The sequence below is a fragment of the Gadus chalcogrammus genome, chromosome 12, assembly GCF_026213295.1.
Source record: "Gadus chalcogrammus isolate NIFS_2021 chromosome 12, NIFS_Gcha_1.0, whole genome shotgun sequence".
Taxonomy (NCBI): domain Eukaryota; kingdom Metazoa; phylum Chordata; class Actinopteri; order Gadiformes; family Gadidae; genus Gadus; species Gadus chalcogrammus.
Window position 1 is genome coordinate 29,040,062 of NC_079423.1, and position 25,527 is coordinate 29,065,588.

Sequence of the window (25,527 nt, forward strand, 5' to 3'; positions counted from 1 at the left end):
GAAAGAGATAATATGTCGTCTGTCTTCAACACTATCCTGGACCAAACCGTGTTGGGTTGTAGCTAGTCGGTATTGATTTGATATCACCGTGATATCATGGGAATGTAGTAGGAGCCATAAAGGATTTCACTTTTGGGTCTGCATCCAAAAATATCCATAGTTATATTTAGGCCTATATCCTTTTAGAAGATTACTAAACAGGGTCTTCACAGAAGGCACTCATCCAAATACGGATGGCCACCTCTGACAGGATGCTTTTATGCAATGGTGTGCAAGACTTAAAGCCGTACTGTTCAATTTAATCAACATAAACCACTGGACACTAATCTAATCGAATCCCACGTTCTTTAGTGTATCAAACAAACACATCAAAGTTTAGTCACACTCATGGTTTGTTTATAGATCCTCTTTTTGTATCGCATGACCAGGTTGATCAATGACAAGTCCTGCTCATGAAGAAATGCTCTTTGGTGTTTCACCGACGCTGTCGTCTGCGTCGCGATGCATGGCGGTGTCAAACTGAGCCTTTTTTTGAGGAAGTGTTTTTTTTTTTAGAAACACAGCAGTGACACAAAGAGACGTTGATGTGGGGAGGGGGGGGGGCGGGCTCGAGTTCACCTTCAGTCATTACACCGCGGAACTTGAGTTTAGTTATTGAGGCCAATGGGGGGGGGGGGGGGGGAGAGGTTAGGATGCGGTCGCCTTGAGCGGGGCGAGGGCCCCAGAGGTCATCCGGGATTTTTTCCAAATCTCAACTGAAACACACTGGTCCCCCCCCCCTGGGTCTATCAGCTGTTCACCGGCCCCGACGTGTGTTCCTATAAAAGAATGTGAAACCAACCCGGGATTCGATTTTTCCTGTTGTCTCATCTTTCTCTTCTCCTCTGTCCCCCGTAGCCGCTGGCGCAGCGGTGCAAGCTGCAGAACAAGGATGCGGCTAAGATGCCGGAGAGTGCGTGGAAGCTGGTCTTCTACACCATGTCCTGGTCGTACAGCACCTACTTGCTCTTCTTCACCTCCTACACTTTCTTCTACGACCCCCCGTCCGTCTTCTACGGTGAGACGCCGTGGCGTGGAGCAGAAGCTATTAAAAGTCGTGTTGTATCTGCTTTCAAGGTTTTTTCTTTCGTTTCTATCGTTCTGCCTGTCACTCCCGTCACTTTTTCTTGGTCCTCTGTTATTTCTCTTTTTCTTACCTTCTTTCTTTCTTTCCCTTCTTCCTCGCGGTCATTCTTTCTTTGTCATAGTTTATTTGTCAGGGTGTTCACATTGGATCTGTGGTACTGTTCACAGTGTATCTTCCTTCTCGGAAGTGATCAAGCTTTGTAAAACACTTAATGAAGATAAAGGGTTCATCGGGTTCATGGGGTTCAGTGAACTAAGACTCAGAGAGTACCTTTGGCCTTTTACTTCCATGATTGAAAACACCGATATGTGACCTCGTTCACACACACACACGCACCCACACACACACACACACACAAGCACACATCACTCTCACAATGCAGATTTGAAACTGCTACAGTCATTTGTTGTTTGAAACAATTTTACTGATATTAAACTGAGACAAAATAACCTAAAGTTGAGTTTATTTTATATGCGTTCCTGTTTTTGAAACAAGCCCTATTGACCGAATCCGAACAAATTGAATTACCATAGTTGTTGACATTCAACGTTGTTCTTTGTGTTTGTTTACACTTCCTTCAGCATGAATTATTCACCAATTGCTATTTTTCACTTAGTTGTGTTCATGATATCATAAAAAAGTGCATAGCGTTTCCATTACTAGAGATCCCAGTGTTTTTCCAGCGCGTCACTGGGGTGTGTCTGGGAGTTGCCCTATGTTGATGTGCACGTGCACTATGTTGATGTGCGTGTGCACATTGTTGATTTGCATGTTCTAAATGCTGAGTGTACGTGCACAGTGCTGAAGTTTGCCTGCACAGGGCTGAGGTGCACGTGCACGGTGCTGATGTGCACGTGCACGGTGCTGATGTGCCTAATTATATTATTATTATTCATCTCTTTTTGTTTTGCAAGGCTGACCGCAGTGGCGCTGCTGATCCAGCGGTTGTGCTGTGCTCCTGTTTTCGGGGAAACACTGCATGCAAGGGGGGGGGGGGGGGAAACACTCACTCAGCCTCATTATAAGTGAATCAGCAGTCTCCTATGAAGGCACCATAACAGAGCCCACAACAGGCGCACCATCTCCGCAGTGGCCGGACCATTAGCCCCGACCTGGGGATGGATCCGGGAGACGCAGGCCCCAGGCCTGGAGAAAGCCCCACTCCTAAACCAATAATGATTATTTTATAGCTCCTGCTTGGCACGTTCCGTCAGACATGAGGGCTGCTGGGGCTCCCGTCCAGATTCCCCCCCCCCCCCCGGGCGGGGGGGGGGGGGGGGGGGGGGGGGGCTGGCTCCTCCTCCCTCTCCCCGCACTTTAGAAACCAAGATGGTCTCTAATAGCCTGAGAGCTATGGAATGGAGGGACCTGGCGGGACTTGGGTCTTAACGGAGACAGTGTCGACAGGGCGAGAGAGAGAGAGAGAGAGAGAGAGAGAGGGAGAGAGAGAGAGAGAGAGAGAGAGAGACAGAGAGAGAGAGAGAGAGAGAGAGGGAGAGAGCGAGAGAGAGAGGGAGAGAGAGAGAGAGAGAGAGAGAGAGAGAGAGTGAGAGAGAGAGAGAGAGAGAGAGAGAGAGAGAGAGAGAGGGAGAGAGAGACAGAGAGAGAGGGAGGGAGAGAGAGAGAGAGAGAACAAGGGAGACAGGCTGAAACGAGAGAGGGCCGGGGGGGGTTAGTGCAGGTTATTGGAGGTAAATGAGATAATGCCGAAGAGGGGAAGTGATGAAAGCAAGCTAGCAGGGCAGTTTTGGGAAACAGTCGGAACGATGAGAGACTGGGGGGGGGCAAATGTTTCCACGTAACTCGTTGCCAGCCGGTCCTCTATGCAGTCGTGTTTACTTTCTCAATGCTTAATGACTGATAGGCCGATCGATATACATTACACAAGGCCTGCGCCTAACCCTGTCCGACCCAGGGAGAGGGTTCTAGGGGGACCTGGCTTACAGGGGGGGGGCGCCTTCCACGGACCCATCTCGTCTGACAGCAGGGCACAGAGATGACCTTCTGTACTCTGCAGTGTTCACCTGGACGTTTGGCTGTAACGCGCTGAAAGCAGGCCGCCGTCGTGTCCACTCTGGTCTACCTGTGATTGAATCAAACAGGCTAGCAAAATGTCTCTGAAGAAAAGAGATAAGTGACTGATTGTCATAGAAGGCCTCCCGATAGGTTGATTGGACAATGGAATCACAGGTCACACGCTGGAAAGAACAGTGATCACGTTGGACTACAGTACACTAAAGTTCACTAACCCTAACCCTGTGAGGCAGGGGAAAAAGTGTGTCGGTAATCACAGATCAAACACCATGCACCCCATCGTCATTTGAAGGCGTTTAATCTGAGACCGCCTATCTCAGATTGGATCATCTGATACGACAACTATTACGATTCCGTCAATCAGTATGATAGCATACAATACAATTACATTAAATTATATGACTTAAAATTCAAACATGATATAGTATATTGTCAAAAAATTGTGACAGGAATCGCCTCATTACTTGTGACCCCTGCGAAGTTCAGTTTGTCCGCCCCCCTTCAGATACTTTCAAAATAAACATTCCATTACCGCCGAAATAAACCCATCAAAAACTCGGTCTATCTTATGTAGACATTATAGTTCAACAGTAGTACCGCAGGATCACAGAAAACGAACAGTGCTCAGAGTTCAGAATGCCAAAGTAAAGAGTGAGGGCAATGAGTGATGCTGCAGACCTCCACCGCAGACATCGACCACTGCTCCGATGGAGCTCCACACATCCACAACCAGCGTGGCATTAAACATAAGTGCCCTGGAAGCTTAGCCCTCTCTGGGGTGCTTCCGCACAGACGGTGAAATGGTGTGGCGAGTGGCGGTTTGCGGATGAGGGGGATCAGGATAAGTGGCTGTGCATTTCTCTAATACGTCCACGCTATGGAAACGCTGGTTTTTACGGTCGTTTGACTGTCTGATAACTAAAAGCAGGCGATGATTCTTTCGGAGTAAGTGCGGGTCCAAACACCAAAACGGTAACGATACCGCATTGCAAGTAAACACAAGTGAAGTGGTCCGACCCTCTTTCATCCACTGTTTGGTCTTCGTCGACCTCATCACTACGGGGGGGTCGCGGTACTCAGGTCGCGGTAAGGGGAACTCGTGTCGCCGACATTGTTACTGCGATTTCCGTGCAGAGCTTTGGTGGCTGCTTGCGTGTACGTCGCCAAGCACCGTCGTGGCCTAATGTGTTCTGCCTGAACACTGCATCACACTGACTCAGGTGGGGCGGCTGAGTCAGTGATCGATGCCGTTAACTGTGTATCGGAAACGCATTTCAAAAACGCCATTATCCCGGCGGGTTTTATTGCGGTTGATATTAATATTGATTTAGCGTCCGCCCCTGTCTCGGCTCGGACTCCTATCTGCGATAACGGCGGAATAGTAGGTGACCCGGGCGAGAACCCGGAGCCAACAGCTGAACTCAGCGGATCAGCACATTCCAATCCGGTGTTCCAGTTCAATCCGAGGCCTTGGTGCTGTTACACTGGTCTGCACGGTTAACTTTGGACAGGCCGTTCTTAACCTTTATTCAACACGCCGAGGAACGGATGAGCTTCCTGTTTACGATCCTTCTCAACCTGAACTAACACCACACCTCCCCGCGTGGCCCAACTCAGCCCGCCCGACTCCGTGTGCCGCTGACCCCCCTCACGTGACACACACAGCTAGACTGTGTACGTCTCGGGCCTGGACTCGGGACCCCCCCCTGTCCTATCACCCTGACTGCTCCCGACGAGCTGGCTGTCGCCTTTGCGTTGGTTGACACCGCCGTCGGTGTGTGAATGTGTGCATGAATGGGTGAATGGTAGGCAATGATTGTAACGTGCTTTGAGTCGCCCCGGTGGCTCTCCGGCTACATCGAGTACCATTAAGGCCCAGTCCTGATCACAGCGCCCCGGGTTCCATTGTCCGGTCCTTTGCTGCATGTCCTCCCCTCTCTCTCCCATACAGTCCTCTCTATCTCAATCTTTAATAAAGAATAAAAATGCAAACATAAAATCTTTAAAAGAAAAGTGCTGTATAAACGCGGTCCACTTACCATTTGCCCCTTCACTCCCCCCCCCCCCCTCGCCCTCCAGACTGGAAGAGCGGCATGTCGGTGCCCACGGACATCGCCATCGCCTACCTGATCCAGGGCAGCTTCTACGGCCACTCCATCTACGCCACGGTGTACATGGACGCCTGGCGGAAAGACTCGGCCGTCATGGTGGTGCACCACGTCATCACGCTGGCCCTCATCTCCTTCTCCTACGCCTTCAGGTGCGGAGACTAGGGGGGGGGGGGGGGAGTTGAGTCCAAGCTTAGCTGATTGGGTCTTGGTTCATCCAAAATGTCCGCTGACTATCTGTAGGCGTTCCAGAGTGAGAGGCTGTCACTCCGACCTCCTGCATAATTGTTAAATAGTTATTATTAAAAACACTCGGAGCAATATGGGATCTACAAATAAATCTGGCTTGTCAGCCGACTGCATTCAGCGCCCTGGGTTAGGCTGGGATCAGATCTGGCCGTGCTCGGCACCAAACACGAGGTTTATGCCCACCCAGGTGATGCATAATGTTATCAAGGCAACGATCACTGTTCATGGGATAAAATTAGCCGTATTAACAGATCTTCAGGCTGCCTGCTCTCGGCCCTCAGACTCAGTGTTTAACCATATCGCATCATCACTGTTTAGTCTGTAGGCTGAAAGAGGAACAGGAAACGTGATCCAGCCACAATGCAAAGCGCTCTCTGCCTGCGCCGCGGTATCGAAGGGCAAATTAAATGGACAATCTGTTGCAGACAAAAGCCATCTATGTATCGATTTATAGGTTAATTTGGTTTTATTATACACCACATTGCAAGGCCACCTCACAGACCTTTACAGTGGAGCGGGTCAGAAACACCACACTGCTAAAGACTCATGGGGGTGGATGCTAAAGGAAGCTACAGACTCAGGGTAGATGCTAAAGGAAGTTACAGACTCAGATGCTAAAGGAAGCTACAGACTCGGGATATATGCTTAAGGAAGTTACAGACTCAGGATAGATGCTAAAGGAAGATTCAGACTCAGAAAGATAGATGCTAAAGGAAGCTACAGACTCAGGGTGGATGCTAAAGTCAGCTTCAGACTCAGAAGGGTAGAGGCTAAAGGAAGCTTCAAACTCAGGGTAGATGCTAAAGGAAGCTTCAGACTCAGATGCTAAAGGAAGCTTCAGACTCAGGATAGATGCTAAAGGAAGCTACAGACTCAGGTTCGATGCAAAAGGAAGCTACAGTCTCAGAAGGATATATGCAAAAGGAAGCCACAGACTCAGAAGGATATATGCAAAAGGAAGCTACAGACTCAGAAGGATAGATGCTAAAGGAAGCTACAGACTCAGAAGGATAGATGCTAAAGGAAGCTACAGACTCAGAAGGATAGATGCTAAAGGAAGCTACAGACTCAGAAGGATAGAAGCTAAAGGAAGCCCCAGACTCAGATGGAGATGTTGAGTCTGTGTTCCGTGCGTCTCGCCTCCCGTCCAGGTACCACAACGTGGGCGTGCTGGTGCTCTTCCTGCATGACATCAACGACATCCAGCTGGAGTTCACCAAGCTCAACGTGTACCTGAAGTCCCGGGGAGGGAGCTACTACCTGCTCAACGACATCCTGTCCAACATGGGCTCCGTGAGCTTCAGCATCACCTGGTGAGTGGGCCGGACAGGACCGGAGCCCGCGGGGGTGTTTTAGGTTTCAAAGGAGCTGTTTGTACTCTCGGGATGGATTTGCATTCAAAGGGGGAGAAACGAGGGAGGCTTTGAGGTGACGTTGAGCTCTTGATCGATGCCGGTGTGCTTTGCAAATTTAGAAGCGCACCTGTGTTCCATTTTATTTCCTGCACCATCAGTCTCGATCATTCTCTTTCTCTCTCACTCTCACTCTCTCTCTCTCTCTCGCTCTACCTCTCTCTCTCCCTGTCTCTCTCTCGCTCTCTCCTCTGTCTCTCTCTCTCTCTCTCCCTGTCTCTCTCCCTCTCTCCCACCCTTTCACTGCTTCTCTCTCTCTATGTCTGTTTGTCTGTCCGCCTCTCTCAGTCTCACTTGTGCTCTCTTCCTCACTCTCAAGCCCACTCTCCCTCTCTCAATGCCTTTCAATGTCCATCGAGGTCAGACTCTCCCTCTACCTGTCAGAGCGGTCGTGTGTCAGCGTGGCCGGACTGTCCCACCGTCCTGACCTTAAGGCCGGCTTCCCCCCTCTATTTGTCCCCCCCATCAGGTTCTGGTTCCGGCTGTACTGGTTCCCCCTGAAGGTGCTGTACGCCACCTGTGTCTCCAGCCTGCAGTCGGTCCCTCACATCCCCTTCTACTTCTTCTTCAACGCCCTGCTGCTGGCGCTGCTGCTCATGAACATCTACTGGTTCCTGGTGAGACGCAACGGAACGAAACACTGTCTGCACGTTGAGTTGGGATGAACGTCACCTGGGATGTAGTGAAGTGTTGTCTTATCTGCTTATTCTTTGATTGCGCTGACTTACGAATCCTTATGAGGATTCATGGGGTAAATGTGTCGTTTTGTGTTTGAGAAGAGAACCCGTGGATTATCTGTGCCGATGGACGGTTACACTCAAACACACAAAAAAACACACTCACTCACTCACACACTCACTCACTCACTCACTCACACACTCACTCACTCACTCACTCACTCACTCACTCACTCACTCACTCACTCACTCACCCACTCACTCACTCACTCACTCACTCACTCACTCACTCACTCACTCACAAACACACTCACACAAAAACACACTCACTCACTCACTCACTAAGTCACTCACTCACTCACTCACTCACTCACTCACTCACTCACTCACTCATTCACACTCACTCACTCACTCACTCACTCACTCACTCACTCACTCACTCACTCACTCACTCACTCACTCACTCACTCACTCACTCACTCACTCACACACACACACAAGCGCCGAGTGTGCAGACCAAGTGTCTCCGGATGGTCCCGTCCTAACCTCTCCTCTCCTCCTTCTGTCCTCCCAGTTCATCGTGGTGTTTGTGGTGAAGGTGCTGAAGATGAAGGAGGTGAACGACGTCCGGGAGTACGAGGAGGTGGAGGGGGTGAAGGCGGCCGCGGCTGGGCTGGTCCCGGCCCACCAAGCCAACGACTCGGACCACCAGCACGACCACAGCGCCGTCCACGGGTGAGTCGCAGTGGAGGCCTTGAGAGGAGCCGGGACCTGATAGGAGGAGCTGTTTATCCCCAGCCACGAGCAAGTGGACGCTGTGTGTATGTGTGTGTGTGTGTGTGTGTGTACGTGTGCGTGTGCGTGCGTGCGCTCGTGCGTGCGTGCGTGTGTGTTTCCGCTTGCATCAGGCCCATTCTGAGAGCCATTTAGACTCTGCCCTTAACGGCCTCGGGTCGTAAAGTGGAGCCCCTTAACGCATCTCGCTTGATGGGGCCAAACCAAACCCAAAGGTGCAAAGGAACCATTGCAGGAAGGGAACGCCCTCGTTTGACTGGAAGGGGCATGAATACGACGGCTAGCGTTTAGCTAAGCATGGCGGTTGGTGGTTGAGATTGAGCTCGAGAGGCGGATCAAAGTTTGCTCTGCACTGCTGTTGGTCGTTGTTGGGCAAGGAAGCGCACACCATACTTAAAGAGGCGTTGTGTATCTCTCTGATTGGGCCGCTATCTTTGAAGCTCCGGTTGGATGCATTGTTCTCTATCTTCAATGAGATCAGTGGGATCGGCTGCCGGCCACGTGTCTCTGGATCATCCTCTGCTGATTACATCGCTCGCCCTCCACCGCTGACATGCAGAAGCCCCTTTAGATACTGTTGGCTTCCCACACATACAAACCATCACATCTCACTGTGTGTGTGTGCGTGTGCGTGTGTGTGTGTGTGTGTGTTTGTGTGTGTGTGTGTGTACTCACGCATGCGTGTGTCTGCTGTATTGTACCTGTCTGTTTATCAGAACAGACACGTTTGTTCAAACACTTTGTTTGCGGTCTTGTGAGATCCAGGCCTCTCACTATGAGTGTCACCACCTATCGCCAAAGTTGAACAGTCCCTTCTGGACCGTGATTGGCTGTCATAGGGAAACCCAGGTCAACAAGGTCAAGCCCGGTCAGTGTTGACGATTCAAACTAAGCCCTGAAGCTTTTCCCAAATATAAATTGTTTTGCATATACAAATGTAGACAAACTCGAGTCGGGTGGGGGGGGGGGGCCTTGATGTGGGGAAGGGCTGCATCTCAGGCAGAGGTTATCGCGATGCACGCCAGCCCTGATTGGCCGATAGGATCAAAGTGCGTCCGTTTGCATGGAGATTCGATTAGGCGACGTGACCCAACCCTGCTCCTTATCAGCCCGCCCTTGAGCACGACCGACCTGCGCCAGAGCATCCGCTGACCGCCAGGGGGCCGGCCCTAGGGCTGAACCATTGATCTAGTTCAAACCGAAATCGCCATAGAACGCAAAAAAAATAGAACGCTTTTTTTGTTTTTTTTACTATTTTCTTTAACAATTCAATAGTAAAATAAATATGTTATAATACCAATTCATGCATCAATTAATTTCAACAAATAGGCCTGGCCTAAAAGAAAAATCAGTTTATATGATGACTTCTTCCATTGTTGTGTTGTTCATACTTTAGAATGAATTATTGCTTGTTTAGGCAATAATACAGAACATAAGGAAGAAAAATCGCATACTAAATCGCAATCGCAGTTTTTGACACTTTCATCCACGCCGTCCCCTTGCGCCCCCCCCCCCCCCCCCCCCCCCATACCCCCGCCGTCCATACAGGAAGTCTGGGTGGAGGCGGCAGTGAGGCGTGCTGCAGCATGCAAACACCACTCACATGTAAAGCTTTGAGTGGAGGTGATTTACCTCCTGGGCTTTCTAGGGACGACCCAGATAGAGGCTATCGGTGTTCACTGGCGTGTTGCTCGAGGCACCGCAAGCTAGGAAACGCAGGGCTAATGACTTGCTAATCATAGGAAATGGTCAATGAATTGGTGAAATTTATGCAGGGTTGGATTCCCTTTTGGCCTGAGCACATCCCCTCTCCTCACAATGGTATTACACATGCACTCATTAACTGTAATGTTACTTAGAGAGCAGGTCTCATCTCCCTGTGGAGGGGTGGCGTGGGGGGAGGGGGGGGGGAGGGATTGAGACGAGAGGTATCATCTGTCTTATCTTTCGCCCTTTCTGCCCTCCTTGATGCCTTGTCTCTCGTTTCCAGCCCAGCTATGGCTCCCTTACATTCTGCCAGCTACTCTAACATGCTCTGGGGCATGTGTCTTCTTTTTTTCTCTCCCTCCTCCCTCTGTCACAGGAAACACGTGCAGAATGGCGTCTCCAAGGACAAACATCTATAGTGGATTCTCTGTCGCCATCTTCTGGCTGCCGGCCGCAAGTGCAAGCAGGACGGGCGTCCACGCGTGGCGGTTGGTGTGCTGTCATGATCGCAAAGGAGAAAAAAATGAAGAGTGAGCAGAAGAAAGTGGTTGGAAAAAGACCATATTTAGGCAGCGGATGTTTTTCTGTAGACTTGTTTCATTGTTGTCATGGTTGATCTTATCGTTTTTGTTTTAAATTATAGCACTGTGAATGTTATTTCAGGCGACTCTGTGTCTTAACATCCTCATCACAACGTCAATTTAGTTTTGCTTAGAGACGAGACATGCAAACCGCGATTCACAATACAACACCATGCCGGCTGTGTGTGTGTGTGTGTGTGTGTGTGTGTGTGTGTGTGTGTGTGTGTGTGTGTGTGTGTGTGTGTGTGTGTGTGTGTGTGTGTGTGTGTGTGTGTGGACGTTTGTGTCATCACAATAGTGGACCGTCACATCGCATAACATATCAGCACCCAGCCAGGATATACATCGTGAAGGGTGAGCTGCAATCACAGCCAGTGAAATATCAAAAGGTCTCTCTCTCTCTAATCTAAAAAAGAGCCTGGCTTCGGGATGCTGTGTGTGTGTAGTAGTGTGTGTGTGTGTGTGTGTGTGGGGGGGGGAGTGTGTGTGTGTGTGTGTGTGTGTGTGTGTGTGTGTGTGTGTGTGTGTGTGTGTGTGTGTGTGTATATGTGCGCAGCAGCCCCCAGATCCACCTGAGGCAAACTCCTTCCTGTTTGACCACGCTCTCGTTTCACATATTGCTTCTGATATCTCATTTCACTGGTCAATAACTGAACACGCTGCTTCTACACACACACACACACACACACACCGATGTACTGAAAGACCAACACGTGCACATACGCATAGACACGCACGCGTAGACACTCACATACGCATGGACCCACACACACACACAAACACCGCAGCAGTTGTGTTATTGAGATAGCCCCATCATGTTTTTGGTGCATGAGGGAGTGGTGTGTGTGTGTGTGTGTGTGTGTGCGCTCCAAATAGTGATGTAAGACCTTTTTTGATACACAGAATTCCAAAACCCTTCGGTTGTTTTTAAAGTGAGGCATTTCAAATGATGAACGTGATTTTTCATGTCTCTTATTTGTTTACTTCCTTCCTGTTGATAAATAGGCATTAGAACACTTACACTCAAAAGAGTTCCCGTATGGAATTTATTTTTCGTTTTCTTAATATTTTTTTCGTTGTTGTGTGTTTGTAGTATTGCGTCTGTTGTTGCACTGAGATGAAGGCGTACAAGCTGACGGCCGGTTTATTGACTGCTGTAATTGATTGACTGGGTTTCCGTATAATCCTCTCGTTTCTGTTTGAAGGGGTTAATGTTTTATGTTGATAAGCCGTTCAGCGGTTCTCAGAAAATCGAAGTGACGGCCCTGACCCTGTATATGAGAAAAGGAAACAAGCACCATGTGGGAATGCATGACATAGGAATGGTTTTGTTCATATGCTATGAAGTTGTCTTAACATTACAAATGACGAAGAAAAAAAATGCAACCCTCCTGCTTCTCAATGTAATCGTCAACTCCCAGTCGACGGAGTAAACAAATCAGAATCCATCAGAATCCATCTGAGTCAGCGGAGGCCACGCAATCACGCGGGTGTCTTTTTGCGCGCGTGTGCGTCGGTGTGCGCATTCTCCGTACAGCCCCAGGGAGTCCATCCATCCATCCATCCATCCTACCTCCTCGATCTAATTGAAGCTCTTAGTTTTCCGGACCAACAGCATGCTTGTGCCGCTGGAACAGGCCGCAGATGTTGTGACACACTTGTGTCTCTTTGTCAGTAGGCAACGCTTCCGTTTGTTTGTTTTAGCCCACGGACCCCCCCCCCACCCTTTCCAAACTAAGCTCAAACTAGTTCATGAGTTTCCTGTCGGACGTAGTCGTTTTTATTACTATACCTTTGTTGATTTCTCTAAGAAAATAGCTGCTGTTTTCTGTTTCTGGTTTTGTCCTGAGAGCATTGTCTGTAGAGCGACCCACCATCCCCTCGCTGTTCTGCTATGATTGGCTGTTCATTCCAGGATCCCGAGGGACTAGGTAGTCACCTTGTTTTGTTTTATCACTTTAGATTCGTTTTGATTCATTATGATCACTGAGTCCTATTCCTTCTTTAGCCTCTAACGAGTTTTCTTGATGCTCCGATTGTGTATGACGGCAAAAACCTTGAGCTCTCGGTTGACACCTTTTGCAGCACGTGGTGCTATGCATAATTGTGTATTATAAGTTGAAGCGAGACTTAATCACTCCCCGAAGGCTACAATTACCGTTTGTAATATAACTATCGACTACTGATTTTTTTAAGTTAACATTCTAGCCCCAGGGGACTTGAAATGAACTGAACTCTTTTCCAGGGTGTTAAACTCCCTTTTTAATGATTTCCTCAAACCTTTTTTTAAAAGGCATACTTTAATGACAACTTTAGCCATGGTTGAATTAGTATTATTTCACTGCAAAATAAAACGTTCGAGACAGGGGCAGAGATAAGTGTTGTTAACATGAATGAACCGCGATGAAGGTTTGACGTGCCATGGTCCCCCAAGGAAACCATCCATGGTACGTTCAATCACTGAGTAACTTTGCCCCCTCCCGCTCCGTCCATATCTCTCCCCGTCTGTCATGATAGCGATGGCCTTGATCTGCATTAACTGCATCCACGACTGGTGTGTTTAATTTGACAGGAGTTTCCATTGGAACCGTCCAAATGCACCTTCCGAAAATATGAAACTACGAAAAATGAAATTATGTGCAGTGGATTGATATTAGGTAAATGTTTCCGTGATTTATTTGGCTGATCTATTTTCATGTGAAATGGGGGATGCTGTGAGATGCATTTTGATTAATGTTTTTAGATTGTGCCAAAAACGTCCATTCAATTATAATCTTGGTGTTTTTCTGGGACCTAGCGGAAAGGGCGGGGAAGAGGTTGTTGAAAATATGGGCGGTTATTTCCTGCAGTTTTTATTTTATTTTATAAATTGCACTGTAATTTATTGTTTTTTGTTTACTAGTACCTCACAATGTCAGTAAATTTGAATAATTGTGGAACTTTTGTAATCACATTTGAGAGTTAGCTGTTAGGGTTGTAATTTTAAAGATACAGGATTTGTTGCTCTGGACCATCGGTACACTGTAAAAATCAACCATTCGCTCCTTTTCTTTCTCTGATCTTGTTTGAATCTCACCCCTTTCTAAATCTCTGACAACTGGTACTCAATGTTTTATTTCATTTTTTAAACAGTTTTAATAATTCCATTCAACCAGTGTTATTGTATCATGTGCCCCTTCATCAAATAAAATAATTATGTAAATTACAGCCAATCCTTTGCATCGCAGATTTATTTCACCAAATTTATTTTTGTTTAAAGTATTATCTAACGGTCATTTTCAGGATCACATGGCAACAGCTTAAGACACGCACATAACAGGAGAGATCAAATCAGTGCTCACATCCAGCATCGACTGCTTCAATAAATTAAGTCATAGAAAGGCATCCCACACACACACACAGCATTTCCCTTGGTAGGCAAGTCATTTACACAAGTCCTTTTTCATCGTTACCATGATTGTAAATAGGGACCGGGGGGCAGACATAGATCATGCACTGACACATGGAATAGTTACTATCGCTAGCAAGCAATATGCATTCTTGACAATCAGGGAACACAGATTTAATCGAATGCAGTAAAACAATGGTTGTCACCAAAACGTCTTGACCTGAACATACTGTTATCTGATACCGATAGTGACACCTCCAGCAATAACATGAAGAATTGGATCACAATGACATTCAACATGGCCTGGCCTTTCGGCTTGGTTCCTTGTGTCCTACGGTGTTATGGTGGCACTGTGTGAGAGAATGCCCCACGTCCAACACATGCATGGGCTGACAAGATCAAGTGGCCATGATCGTTAACCATTAACAGCCCAGCAAAATCGCAGACAGCAGGATTTAGGGTTAAGGTAGAGTAGAGTACATTAGTATGAATTGACAATTTTTTAAAAAACATTAGTGAGAAAAAAACAAACATTAAGTGCAACAAAGGTCTCTGATGTTTGTTCAATGATCAAATAATTTCTTTTTTTTGCATTATTTTTTTTTTACCGAAATCGTATTCAAAAATGGGATTTAATTTCATACAGGAGGAGAACAAGGAAATTCATTAGCATATCATCATAACCGCTCCAATTGTTTAAGCGTACTAAAAAAGGGCAATAAAGCCGGGTTATCTACACACAATCTTCACATTAATTCGGACAGGCCTTCCGATAAGTTAAACCATCCTTAAAAAAAAAATGAAGTCATTACCGAGTGTTACGAATGTGACACATTTCAATACAGATTACAGGGCGACCTCTGACCTCCACAGAACTCAAATCTCCCTCTAGCTGCCTGATGAAGCCTGAGCCCCTCCAGTTCGGTTTGGCAGAGTAACACTCAGGCTCCGAGAGCCGGGTTAACGTCCAGCCTGCACCCGGCTACCCTCCCCATCGACCCACCAGGGGGGGCCAGGGAGAGACCTCACAGGGGGGGTCCAGGACTCAGCCTGTCCCAGCCGTCTCATGGTGCGTCCGTCCGACCCGACTGCACAGACTGACACCCCAGGCTGAGTGCGATTGGGGGATTTACTGATTACTCAAAACTGGTGGTTAATAAAAAAATAAAAAATAAAGATATAAAAACAGGAAAGAAAAAAAGGCAGGAAGACTGGGAGAAAAATAAATCTTGGCATTTTTGTCAAAAATGAGCCCCAAAGTGTTAATGTTTTTTAAAAATGTGTTAAATTCATCAGCGAGAGGGTAATGACAATGTTGGTTCAAAAGAAAACATCAGGCAGTCTCTCTCCCTCACGCACACGCACACGCACACACACACACACACACACACACACACCTACCGAAGTACATACAAACACAGCTGCATGGCCCGGCCTCAGGTTCTGATTGGCCGGAGCTCAGAGGGGGAGTGTGGGGGGAGGGGATTGGGCGGGCTGAGAGGTCTAGTGGGTCTTGGCCTTGGGCTGAGTGACTTTACGGATGACACTGTAGAGGAGGCCGAAGTTCTGGAACGGACCAAGGAGAAACCGATGGAGTGAGTGACTTTTGAAAGACTTTGTTATAAATTGTTAAGTAATTAAGTAAGAAGTGTCAGCTTGCCTAAGGCGATACAGAAATTAAGTAGTGTTGCAAAAAGCACTACTTACAAAAAGCACTACGTGGGTATGACATAAATACCGATGTTATACCCACGCTTGACTGAAAGGATTGCAATGGCGGCTATGAAAGGATTATGACGTGTAAAACTATCTGAAGTGCTCTAAAGACCTACCTGGATGGCCAGATACATAACTCCCAGATAGGCTGCTATACAGAACGCCAGTAGCAGGTCAAAAATGGCAGGCTTTACTCTGAAACAGACAAGATAAAAAGGGGATTTACAGACAAGGCCAACTTAAAAAGATGACTTTTAACCTTAGGAAGATTGGTGCCACTCCCAAAGCTGTAAAAATGAATCGATTGGGATTCAGCTCAAGCCTGCAGAACCATTCAGAGGCCCTCTAAAGCCCTACCTGTAAGCATTCATTTGTTGCTTCAGCTGATCGTAGAACACAAACTCCGGATCCCTGAAAAAGAAAAACAAAAATCGAAAAGTTAAATCACTGCACGAAGCTTAACAAGAAACAGTCCTCATCCAGGCTTTGTGTGTGTGACAGTCGGGCCGTCACCACGACGGCGGTCTAAACGGCGCTGGGCTGACCTCTTGTCCGCCTTGACGTAGTGCCTCTTGACGTCCTTCAGGTAACGCCCCAGCTGGTGCTCCAGGGTGGACACCACGCTGCTGTCCTTGTCCAGGAGCTGGGCTGCGCGGGGCTGAGCCGTCAGCCAGTCCACCACCGACGACAGCTGCTCCTCTTGCACCTGCTGGGGGGAAGGGGGGGGACAGGGGGGCGTCACCAGGACGGCAGGCCGTGGAGCAGTGGGGATGTCACCGGAGACTTTTCCCTTCCCGATAACGATTCCTGAACTTGAGTATCGGCCGATACCGAGTATTTACTGATACAGCCTCTAGCCTTGTGACGACTCATAGAACAAAAAAAAAATTAGATTTATAATCTATATTTATAATAATACATTTGTAATATTGTAGGCAAGCATCCATGCATCCACGTTTTTCCTAATTGGTAGCTGGAACGCACGTCGCTCGGAGATGACGCGTTTCCCATTTCCCGACTTTTCCACCTCAAACCATTTACGAACGCAACACAACACTGCAAGCGTTTGTGATGTTCTTTGCCTGTGTCTAGATGAGCAAGTCACGTGATGTATCGGATCGGCGTATTGACTTGCATACTGCCTAAAAAATTCAGTATCGCCGACACTGCCAAAAATTGCAGTATCTGAGGAATTTCTGATACTGGTATTGGTATCGGAACAACTTAGAAAAAAGGAAGTGTGAGAGGTGGGAGTGCAGCTCTCTTACCATCTGCTCAGTGAAGATCTGGAGGTCCTCTGGGACACCCTGGGAGGAGAGAGGAGGAGACGGTCAACCAACACGTGGGGACTACCCATGTTGAAGTGACGTCAGTGCAGTGGACCACAGCAGTACCTCAGCGTTCACCTTCTCCGTCAGGTTGTAGATGACTCTGGCCAGCGCCTCGGCCACCACCTTGGTGTTCCTGCTCAGCTTCCTCAGGTCGACATGAGGCCTGCAAACACACACACACACGAATATCAACACAAGGCAGACGGGAAGGGACATTTTGCAAGAGGGAGAAAAAGAAAAATAGTATAAGTTCCGCCTAGATCACCCAGAACAAAAGAGTGAAATTCTGCAAAAGACATGCTTCTCTTGGAATTTGAAATGCAAGAAGCGGAACATAGAAAGATGGTGCGCAGTATTTGCTGTTCAAACCACACACACACACACACACACACCACACACACACACACACACACACCACACACACACACACACACAACACACACACACACACACACACACACACACACACACACACACACACACACACACACACACACACACACACGCGTGACAGCTGGGAAGACACAGGGAAAGTTAGAGTTGAACGAACAGGAAGGAGCTCTTACGACACCGGTGGGCCAATCACAAAGATCCGACTCCCACATTACCATGGGCTTCCCAGATCTGACAAAAGTCCAAAACCATAATCACAAAGGTAGATTAATATATTAATATCTGGCCATGGTTGTGTGTCTTAGGGCTTTGTTTTAATTACGTTTTGAACTACTGCTTCAATGTGGACCCCCACCCTCATTGATCAGCCCCAGATTATTATCCAATCAACTCTGTTCTAACTGTTTTAAATAAAGACCCCTTCGTTGAAACCATTCCCTCGGATGACCGACAAGACAAGGGAGGCCGGGGCGGGGTACAGATGGGGGGGGGGGGGGGAGACAGACAGAGACTTCTAAGGGGAGGGGAGACGCCGACTGTGAAACAACAATGACGGCGACGCCAGCGTCCGCCCCCACGCTGGCGCAAGGCGCGAGGCGTGCAGTAGAGGGACCCACCCAGCAGGGGGCAGTCCCGCTCCGTGGCGAGAGGAGGGGGACACTGACCGCACGTCCATGATGCTGGAGCGCTCCGCCAGCCGGTGGGAGGGCAGGTGGGACAGCGTGAAGGCGGGCAGCCGGCGGATGCCGAAACGCTCGTGCTCCCAGGCCAGCGTGTCGTCGGCCAGGTTGATCTTCTTGTGCACCATGGAGAACTTGAGCTCCGGGTACTGGCTGGCCACCACCTGGGGGCGGGACATCGGACCATAGATCAAGATCTGACTTTGTTTTTACTCAGCCCCAAAAATCCAGTACCGGTCAGGCTCTAGTTTATTGTAGTTTTTGATTCCTTCCATTTATTTTTGAACATGCATTGTGTTATTGGAGTTATGCATTTGTTGCTCAGGATCCTTAGGATCCCATTTGTTTGTTTTTATTTTATTTCTTGCATTTTATTGCTCATTTTGTAGGCACTCTTTTTAAAATGATCAAGAAAAATAATGACAAAATTAAAATGTACGTCGTCCTTCCATTTCCTCTTCCGTGCGAAAAGCGCTGCTGATTATATCGTCTCTTTAAGATGCGATACTAAACACTCTGATCCACTCACTTGGGTCCATTTTAAGAGGGTTGCATTTGTGCAATGGGAACCATCTGCAGTTAAATAACGGCTAGTGACATCCACAGCAACAGCTTCAGCAGAGACATTTTCCCACCCCGTCTTGTTTACTACGAGGGCAACTTGGCTTTGGTTTGGAAAAATTACATGACCATTAAAAATAAATGTTATTAATGTTTGTTTGGTCCTATCCCAGGTTACGTCATCATTGACAGCTGCACACAAGTCGTATACACCCGGTGGATCATAGCCTTGTGCGACGCGGACGACCGTAGCGTCTGACGGCTCTGCTCACCGACTCCAGCTCCCTCAGCAGGGCGTGCTGGGGGGTTCCTTCCTTGGGGGGCTTGGACACGTGGAGGTGCAGCCCGTCGCCGTTGCCCAGGGTGTCCAGGCACAACACAAAGGCCACGTTGTCCTGCAGCAGGCTGGAGTCTGGGGGCAGAGAGAGCCAAGGGGATGAAACACGGGGAACGGAAAGGGGTTAAAATGAGGATTTAAGTATGGGACCGCGAGATGCCGGACCCCTACCTAGTCCTTCGTTTGTTAGGGCCTCCTTAGTGTTAGTGCTGAATAGTGTAGGAGAAGAAAAAGCTATAAGAGAAGTGTAGCGTCATGCCTTTAAGGCCACGACCAGACTATGGTCAGGCCTCCAATTTAGACGCAATGCTCTACGTCCAAACCTGTAGATTCTCTGTTATGGACAACAGGAAGCAGGGGTACGGACAACAGGCCTTTCAATTCCTGAATTTGCTTATTTGTTTTATGCCGCCATTATAGAATGAGATAGTTAGTGAGATAAAGGACCGAGGCAGGAATCGAACCGGGGTTGCTGCGATCAGACCTGAGCCTAAATGGTACGCGCTCTATCCGATGCGCCACCGGGGCCCACATTCCTTCGGTGGTCCAATCACTATTATAAACTAAAGGGAACTTTATTTAGCTTTAGATTGGCTTAAGAGAATACATCATTCATTATTAGTAATTTGGGTGAGCCATTGATACATTACTGCATAGAAATGTCAATTATCAAAAATAAACCAATGAAATTTTATGATTTAGGCAATATTTTCGACCAAAAAAGGACACAATTTATCATCAACATGCTTAAAGCTTAGCCGACATGTTCCGGCCCACAAAGAAAGAAGTCAGCCCTGAGTTTGCAAATTTAAGGCCTCCGTGAACCGGAAATTAACTCTACCACAGATTAGTCCTCACGTTTCCACAGAAACATGTTGCGCAAGCATGCTGCTTCTACTACTACCACTGCTGCTTCTACTCCTACCACTACCAAGGTGGTCCTCTTCCATGAATAATATTGTGCACAATGTTGTTTTTAAATTGTACATAGTTGTGTTGTGAATATTTTACATTTATTTCAATGAAGTCTACCTTGTTGCTCAATAAAGTGGGTGACCGCGTGTGGGGGGGAAAGTTTAACCTCGTCATGTCCAGGTAGGGGTGGAGTTTGCATACCTGTGTGGTCCAAGTTGTCCTCCAGCCAACGCTTAGTTCCCTGGTAGTTAAACTTCCCTCCGCCAGAGACGAAGAACAGCAGGTTGTACCTGAACACAGAACGGGGAGAACGCCGTCATCTACAGCCGTCGATAAACTACATCCCACACGGTACATGTCTCCAATACAGCAGGGTTAGAAGATCCACACTGAAAGATTCCCCCTGCCTCACAGTAAGTGTGTCCACAGTTGTACACAGGATATGGGGCACGACCCGTCAAATGAAATAGGATGCCGGTGAGTACCAATCTATTACCAGTATATACGTATGCACAGGAATGGTCAAGAACAAATTAGGGAATGAAAGTGCTTATTTAATGCTGAATAATGTTGTAGAAAATAACCCTGGCAACTCAGCACCTACACATTCATTATTAAGCAAGCGTAAACAGACAAACCATTTAGGCTTCCCAACTTCACGAAGTGTTCCATTAGATTCGCTATTCAAACAAACGCAAAACGTGACTAATGCAATTTAATCAGTAACGTGCTGTCGCTCTATTAAGCACAGTCGGTACTCCCAGTATAATCATAAGGCCTAAAAAAATAAATTGTTTGGTTCCGGTTTCCGACCGACCCTGTCAATTTATGTGCGACCCAAATTATTTTATGAGCCTTAAAAAATAAATAAAAATATAAAAATAAAAAATATACATATAATAATTGATGCAACTATAATTACGTTTTTGTGTAGGATGAGCGAATTTTCTCGTTTTTAAAAGAAAACAACCTACCTATCATTCGCTGCCGCTGGAAAAATAAATAAAATAAAATAAATTCCCTACCTACCCATGACCTCAACTGACAACCAACAGGAACCAAATATATATTTTTTTAGCCATAATCTCATCCTCCCAGAAGATGAGCCGTGCAGGGCGGCCGGCGCCTGAGCAGCCCCTACCCAGCGTGGGTCCTCTTGTAGGTGTACAGCCTGGAGAAGAGGCGCGCCAGCTCCAGCAGCATGGACACCCCACTGCCGTTGGAGTCCGCGCCGTAGGAGAGCCACTGTGCGACGGACAAAACACACATTACCTTCACCGTCATGGCATCCCTGGCCATGAATTTAAATTGTATTTAGTTTTACGTTTAGGTCTCCGCTCTCCTACACACTTACTTTTTATTATATATTTTTTTTATTGAAGTCTCAGATTTCCTACTCGTGTTTCTCTTATACTTTTACTTTTTCTTATGTTGCACTGTTGGAGGAGCCCAAGACTAAAGAATATCATTGCCAGCGACGGTTCTGTAATTGTCTTAATAACATGCATTAAATTCTCTTTTGTCACATTAATACTAGTATACTATACTATACTAGTACTACTATACTAGTGTATATTGTTTGGTGGGCAGGTTGTGTACCGGAGCCACGCCGAACGCGTCGTAGTGAGCGACCAGGACGATGGTGGGCAGGTCTTCTCCTCCGACCCCGGCCAGCCGCCCCTGAGGGACAAGAAGACACGTGTTAATAACTAGAGCTGTGGCACGTGGAGACGGCGCCCATGTTCCTCTCTCCTCTCCGCCCACACAGCAAAACTCTGCAGTCTTGGTGTCAGAGTATTCTCCAGGGCAGCTCCCCGGCTCTGGAACTCCCTCCCCCGACATATCCGCGATTCCCAGTCCCTCACCGTCTTCCAGTCCCACCTCAAGACCCATCTCTTTTCTCCTCTGCCTACTCCTAGTCCACCCCCACCCCCCCCCCATCGACATCGACAATGTATTATTATTACATTATGCTCTTCTCCAATAAAGTCTGAAAACATTGGCTTCAAGTTCAAAAAGTGGAGCTGAGGAGAATAAAATAAAAGTTACACAGTAACCAGTGTATTAAAAAGCTTATTTAAAATTAGCGTTTTCCAGAAAACCAAGAGCTTGAGAACTTGTTCATATGCATGACATACATTAGAGCTAGCAGTAGCAGCGAACAGAAACTACATTAAGTAAAGCTGCGGCCAGTCCTTATGCGAGCTTGCTGCGGGGGGGGGGGGGGGGGCACTCCCAGGCACTCCCCAGTAAAAATCCTCAGTGGGCATCCTCTAATCCCCTGCACAATGACTAAACCCATTCATTCACTCTGGGTTTAAGTCCCTGCTCAGATCAACACACAATGCCCCCGCACACTTTCTTTGTAATTGTCAACCACTTTTTTTAGTTTGAATAGAAACAACCATAGACTCGGCCATTTTAATAACTCATCAAGGAAATGGATTCCGCTACCCCATTAATGTTCTCCACAGTAGTTGTTGGACGGCTTGGTTTTAAAAAGCCCTGACTTGGTCCTTCCCAAACTAGTAACCGTATGAGGTGGGAACAGACTAGCGTGAGGACTTTTTGTCTCACCTCCAGACTAGTGATGGCCCAGTCGCTGATGGCTTTGCTCTGGGCCCCGCTGGTCACCATCTGGAAGCCGTTGGCTGTGGCAGTATGCAGCAGCACTGGGGAGGATAAAATGGATGACAGTCAAAACCAGCATCCTGTTTCCTCTGGTGACTGTGCTCTAAGATCTTAAACTACACCATACGAACTAGTGATCGACCAATATCGTATATTTGCGTTTTTTACGTGCATCGGCCAATTTTTTTCCCCATTATTTTCTTCGGCATGACATTTACAGTCAGTTCAATAAGTGTTTCTCATAAATGAGAAATTGTAACATTTGTTTTCATCATTGTGTAATTTTTATGATGCTAATTGAGGGAGGCTTAGCCTGGAAATCCGGACCCACATCTAGAAAACTGTAGGGTCTGGCAAAGAGTAATGAAAATGGCCAACCGAGGGGCCGCACCAAGCACGCATTTGAAAATATCAGAAGAATACAAGGGGTGACGTATCCAGACCAGTGAAGCTAACCTATAGATAAGACTCTTGGCGCATCCGGTCGGTAAACAGCAACGCTTTTGGCCCGCCTATATTGATACATCGATGTGACTGATTAATGTTCTGGGCCAGGGGAGACCCAGAATATCACGAGTAGTAGTTGGCTCGTTCCCAGAGTGACATCTGCTGAGCAAATTCAAATTGTGCTCTCGCGAGAACTCTGGAGTCAGGGTATTATCGGCTCAAGAAAATCGGTATCGGCGTATCGGTTATCGGCTAAGGCTGATGAAAAAATATCGGTATCGGCCCTAAAAAATCCATATCGGGCGACCCCTAGTAATACCCCTAGTAATACCTTTGAATTACTATTTAAATCAAAGACCATCATATCCATTGAAACTTAAGCAACACGGCAAAAGAATACACCCGTTTCGCCTACAGACAAATACTTCTTGGATCGTGAATGAGCACGATCCAAGACATCCACACCTTCTGCAGCGGTGGAGGACCCCTGGGTGGGCGAGGACGTCAGGGTCTGGGTGTAGATGGACAGCAGCTCTTCGTCCTCCAGTGCAAAGTACACCGGGACGATGGTCTCTGTGGCCAGCATCTCTGGCTCCAGCTCCATGAACTGCTACAGTGGACCAAAGTGAGAGAGGGAGGGGTTAACTATGGTGGGATCACACAGCTCACATGGGTCAAGGTATTCTGCAATGCAAGCAGTGCTTCCTGCGTGCGTTTATCATTCATATATGGAGTTCAACCATCTTGACGAAACATGCTAGCACGGTTAGACCGGCTTTACTGTATAAATAAGTACCATACACAGTTAAGCACTTTTCCGCGTTATCATTACTTTTACCACTGACAATTAAAATAAGCAAGTACTATCATGAGGAGTCTCAATAAATTGTGATTAAATGAACAAAAGCCAACCTACTACTACTCCTGCTACTAGAAATGTTTAAGAAAAAAGTTGAGTGTGTGTTTGGATCAATGCACAATGTTACAACTGTTAAACGGCGATGGTGAAGGGCGTTATTACTTGTACTATGTCTTGAGGCATAGTAGACATGTTCTTGGGCAGGATTATCACCACAGCCCCAGCCGACTGGCGCAGGGCTTTCTGGTACTTCTCATACGAGAAGTCCACCAGCCGCATAATAACACAGCGACGACTGAGGACCTCTGCCTCCACAGAACGGGCCTCCGTGTTCAAGATGGCATTCCTGGTACCTAGTGGTAAACAAGTTTGAGCCATCAGGTTAGTGTACAAAGATTTGACATTACATGAACAAGTATCGTTATACAAATAAATTAAACGTATTCCCTTTATATTGATCCATTCTTTTTTTAGCAACATTGGTATACATTGTGAACAAACATCAATATGACAACACTTGAGTCTTAGACCCTGCATTTAGTGAACGCAAATGCCAGTGAATCCAATCGTTCTGGGTTTGCAAGGGCCAATTAAAACCATATCTACCTACACCAGTGGACACCCTTCATTAGACAATTTGCATTATAGTAAGTACATGCAAATGTTGTAATCGTTCCATCTCTATGTTTGTAACGTCATCGGTTTAGAGGGGTATATTGTACTGGTTCATTTGAATGGAAATCGCGTTCAATTCCGAATCAATGAACGAGCCAATAAGGAAACAACAGCTAGCCAACCCAGCTACTGCGGCTAGGAGCTACGGCTAGCATGCGTGCTGTCATTGCGTTACCTTGACATTTATAGTCAAGCGATTGGATTTAGAACCAACACACGTTACTAACCCAGTATAATTAAATCTCCGTTTTATTTTCAGTGCATTCCCGACTTGACTTACCATAGGGCTGTCCCTGTAGGTCGTACTGCTGCATGCGATACACAGTGAATTCATGCGCTGCATCAGCTGGGAGCGGTGACACAAGAATCAGCACCGCAGGAATAAATACAATAAAAGTCAAGGGAAACGATGTTTTAAACATGTTATCGAACACCTCGCTTGCTTCCTCAAACATCGTGGCGAATACGTTGAGCACCAAAGTAGAGGAAAATTAAGAAATTTGGCTGGCCAGATGATAAGGAACTGGTAGCTATTGGAGCTAACCTACTTGCTAAGCAACTGCTACTCTCTCTCTATGGCATGTGATTCTGAGCAGGCGAACAGCTCGGCTACCTCTTGTGTCACAGCGTGCCAAACGGAATTATAAACGTCTAAATGTCCAAGCTTGAAAATCGATGTAGATAAAATAACAACGATTAATAGTGTATTAATTTTTTTACATTTGCAAATATACATATATATTGGTGTATAATAATAGAGGTCCTTCCGGAAAAAGTTGTGCCAGCTATTGCAGCTAAGGGTTTGAACTTAAGATGGCGCTATATATCCTCTTTGGTTTTTTAAAGGTCTTGGATGATTCTGCAGTAGGATGTCTCTAGCTTATGGTACACATACAACAACCATT

At 47.1% G+C, this 25,527-nt stretch overlaps 2 protein-coding genes across 7 annotated transcripts in view; one reads left to right on the top strand and one right to left on the bottom strand.

The window, feature by feature from the left end:
- cers1 (ceramide synthase 1) overlaps positions 1–15,003 on the top strand; it is a 32,410-nt gene extending 17,407 nt beyond the window's left edge. Inside the window, exons 2-7 of the mRNA XM_056604639.1 lie at positions 898–1,057; positions 5,240–5,420; positions 6,669–6,830; positions 7,399–7,546; positions 8,181–8,341; positions 10,485–15,003. Of these exons, the coding sequence (XP_056460614.1) occupies positions 898–1,057; positions 5,240–5,420; positions 6,669–6,830; positions 7,399–7,546; positions 8,181–8,341; positions 10,485–10,527 (855 nt within the window). The 3' untranslated portion in view covers positions 10,528–15,003. The remainder of the gene's footprint in view (positions 1–897; positions 1,058–5,239; positions 5,421–6,668; positions 6,831–7,398; positions 7,547–8,180; positions 8,342–10,484) is intronic.
- ncln (nicalin) lies at positions 13,577–25,237 on the bottom strand. Of its 6 annotated transcripts, none has more exons than XM_056604634.1 (15): positions 24,903–25,237; positions 24,110–24,300; positions 23,554–23,698; positions 22,588–22,682; positions 21,610–21,690; positions 21,152–21,255; positions 20,212–20,300; positions 19,031–19,170; positions 18,135–18,361; positions 17,188–17,287; positions 17,062–17,100; positions 16,339–16,502; positions 16,151–16,204; positions 15,910–15,988; positions 13,577–15,643 (listed from the first exon to the last, which is right to left on the bottom strand). In XM_056604634.1, exons 1-15 carry the CDS (start codon positions 25,075–25,077, stop codon positions 15,581–15,583), a joined length of 1,746 nt encoding a protein of 581 aa, XP_056460609.1. In that variant the 5' UTR covers positions 25,078–25,237; the 3' UTR covers positions 13,577–15,580. The 6 variants fall into 6 exon arrangements, with proteins under 6 accessions (XP_056460609.1, XP_056460608.1, XP_056460610.1 ...); XM_056604633.1 differs by having other exon boundaries at positions 13,578–15,643; positions 16,339–16,499; positions 24,903–25,219; XM_056604635.1 differs by having other exon boundaries at positions 13,579–15,643; positions 18,183–18,361.
- Between the last annotated feature and the right edge of the window lie 290 nt (positions 25,238–25,527).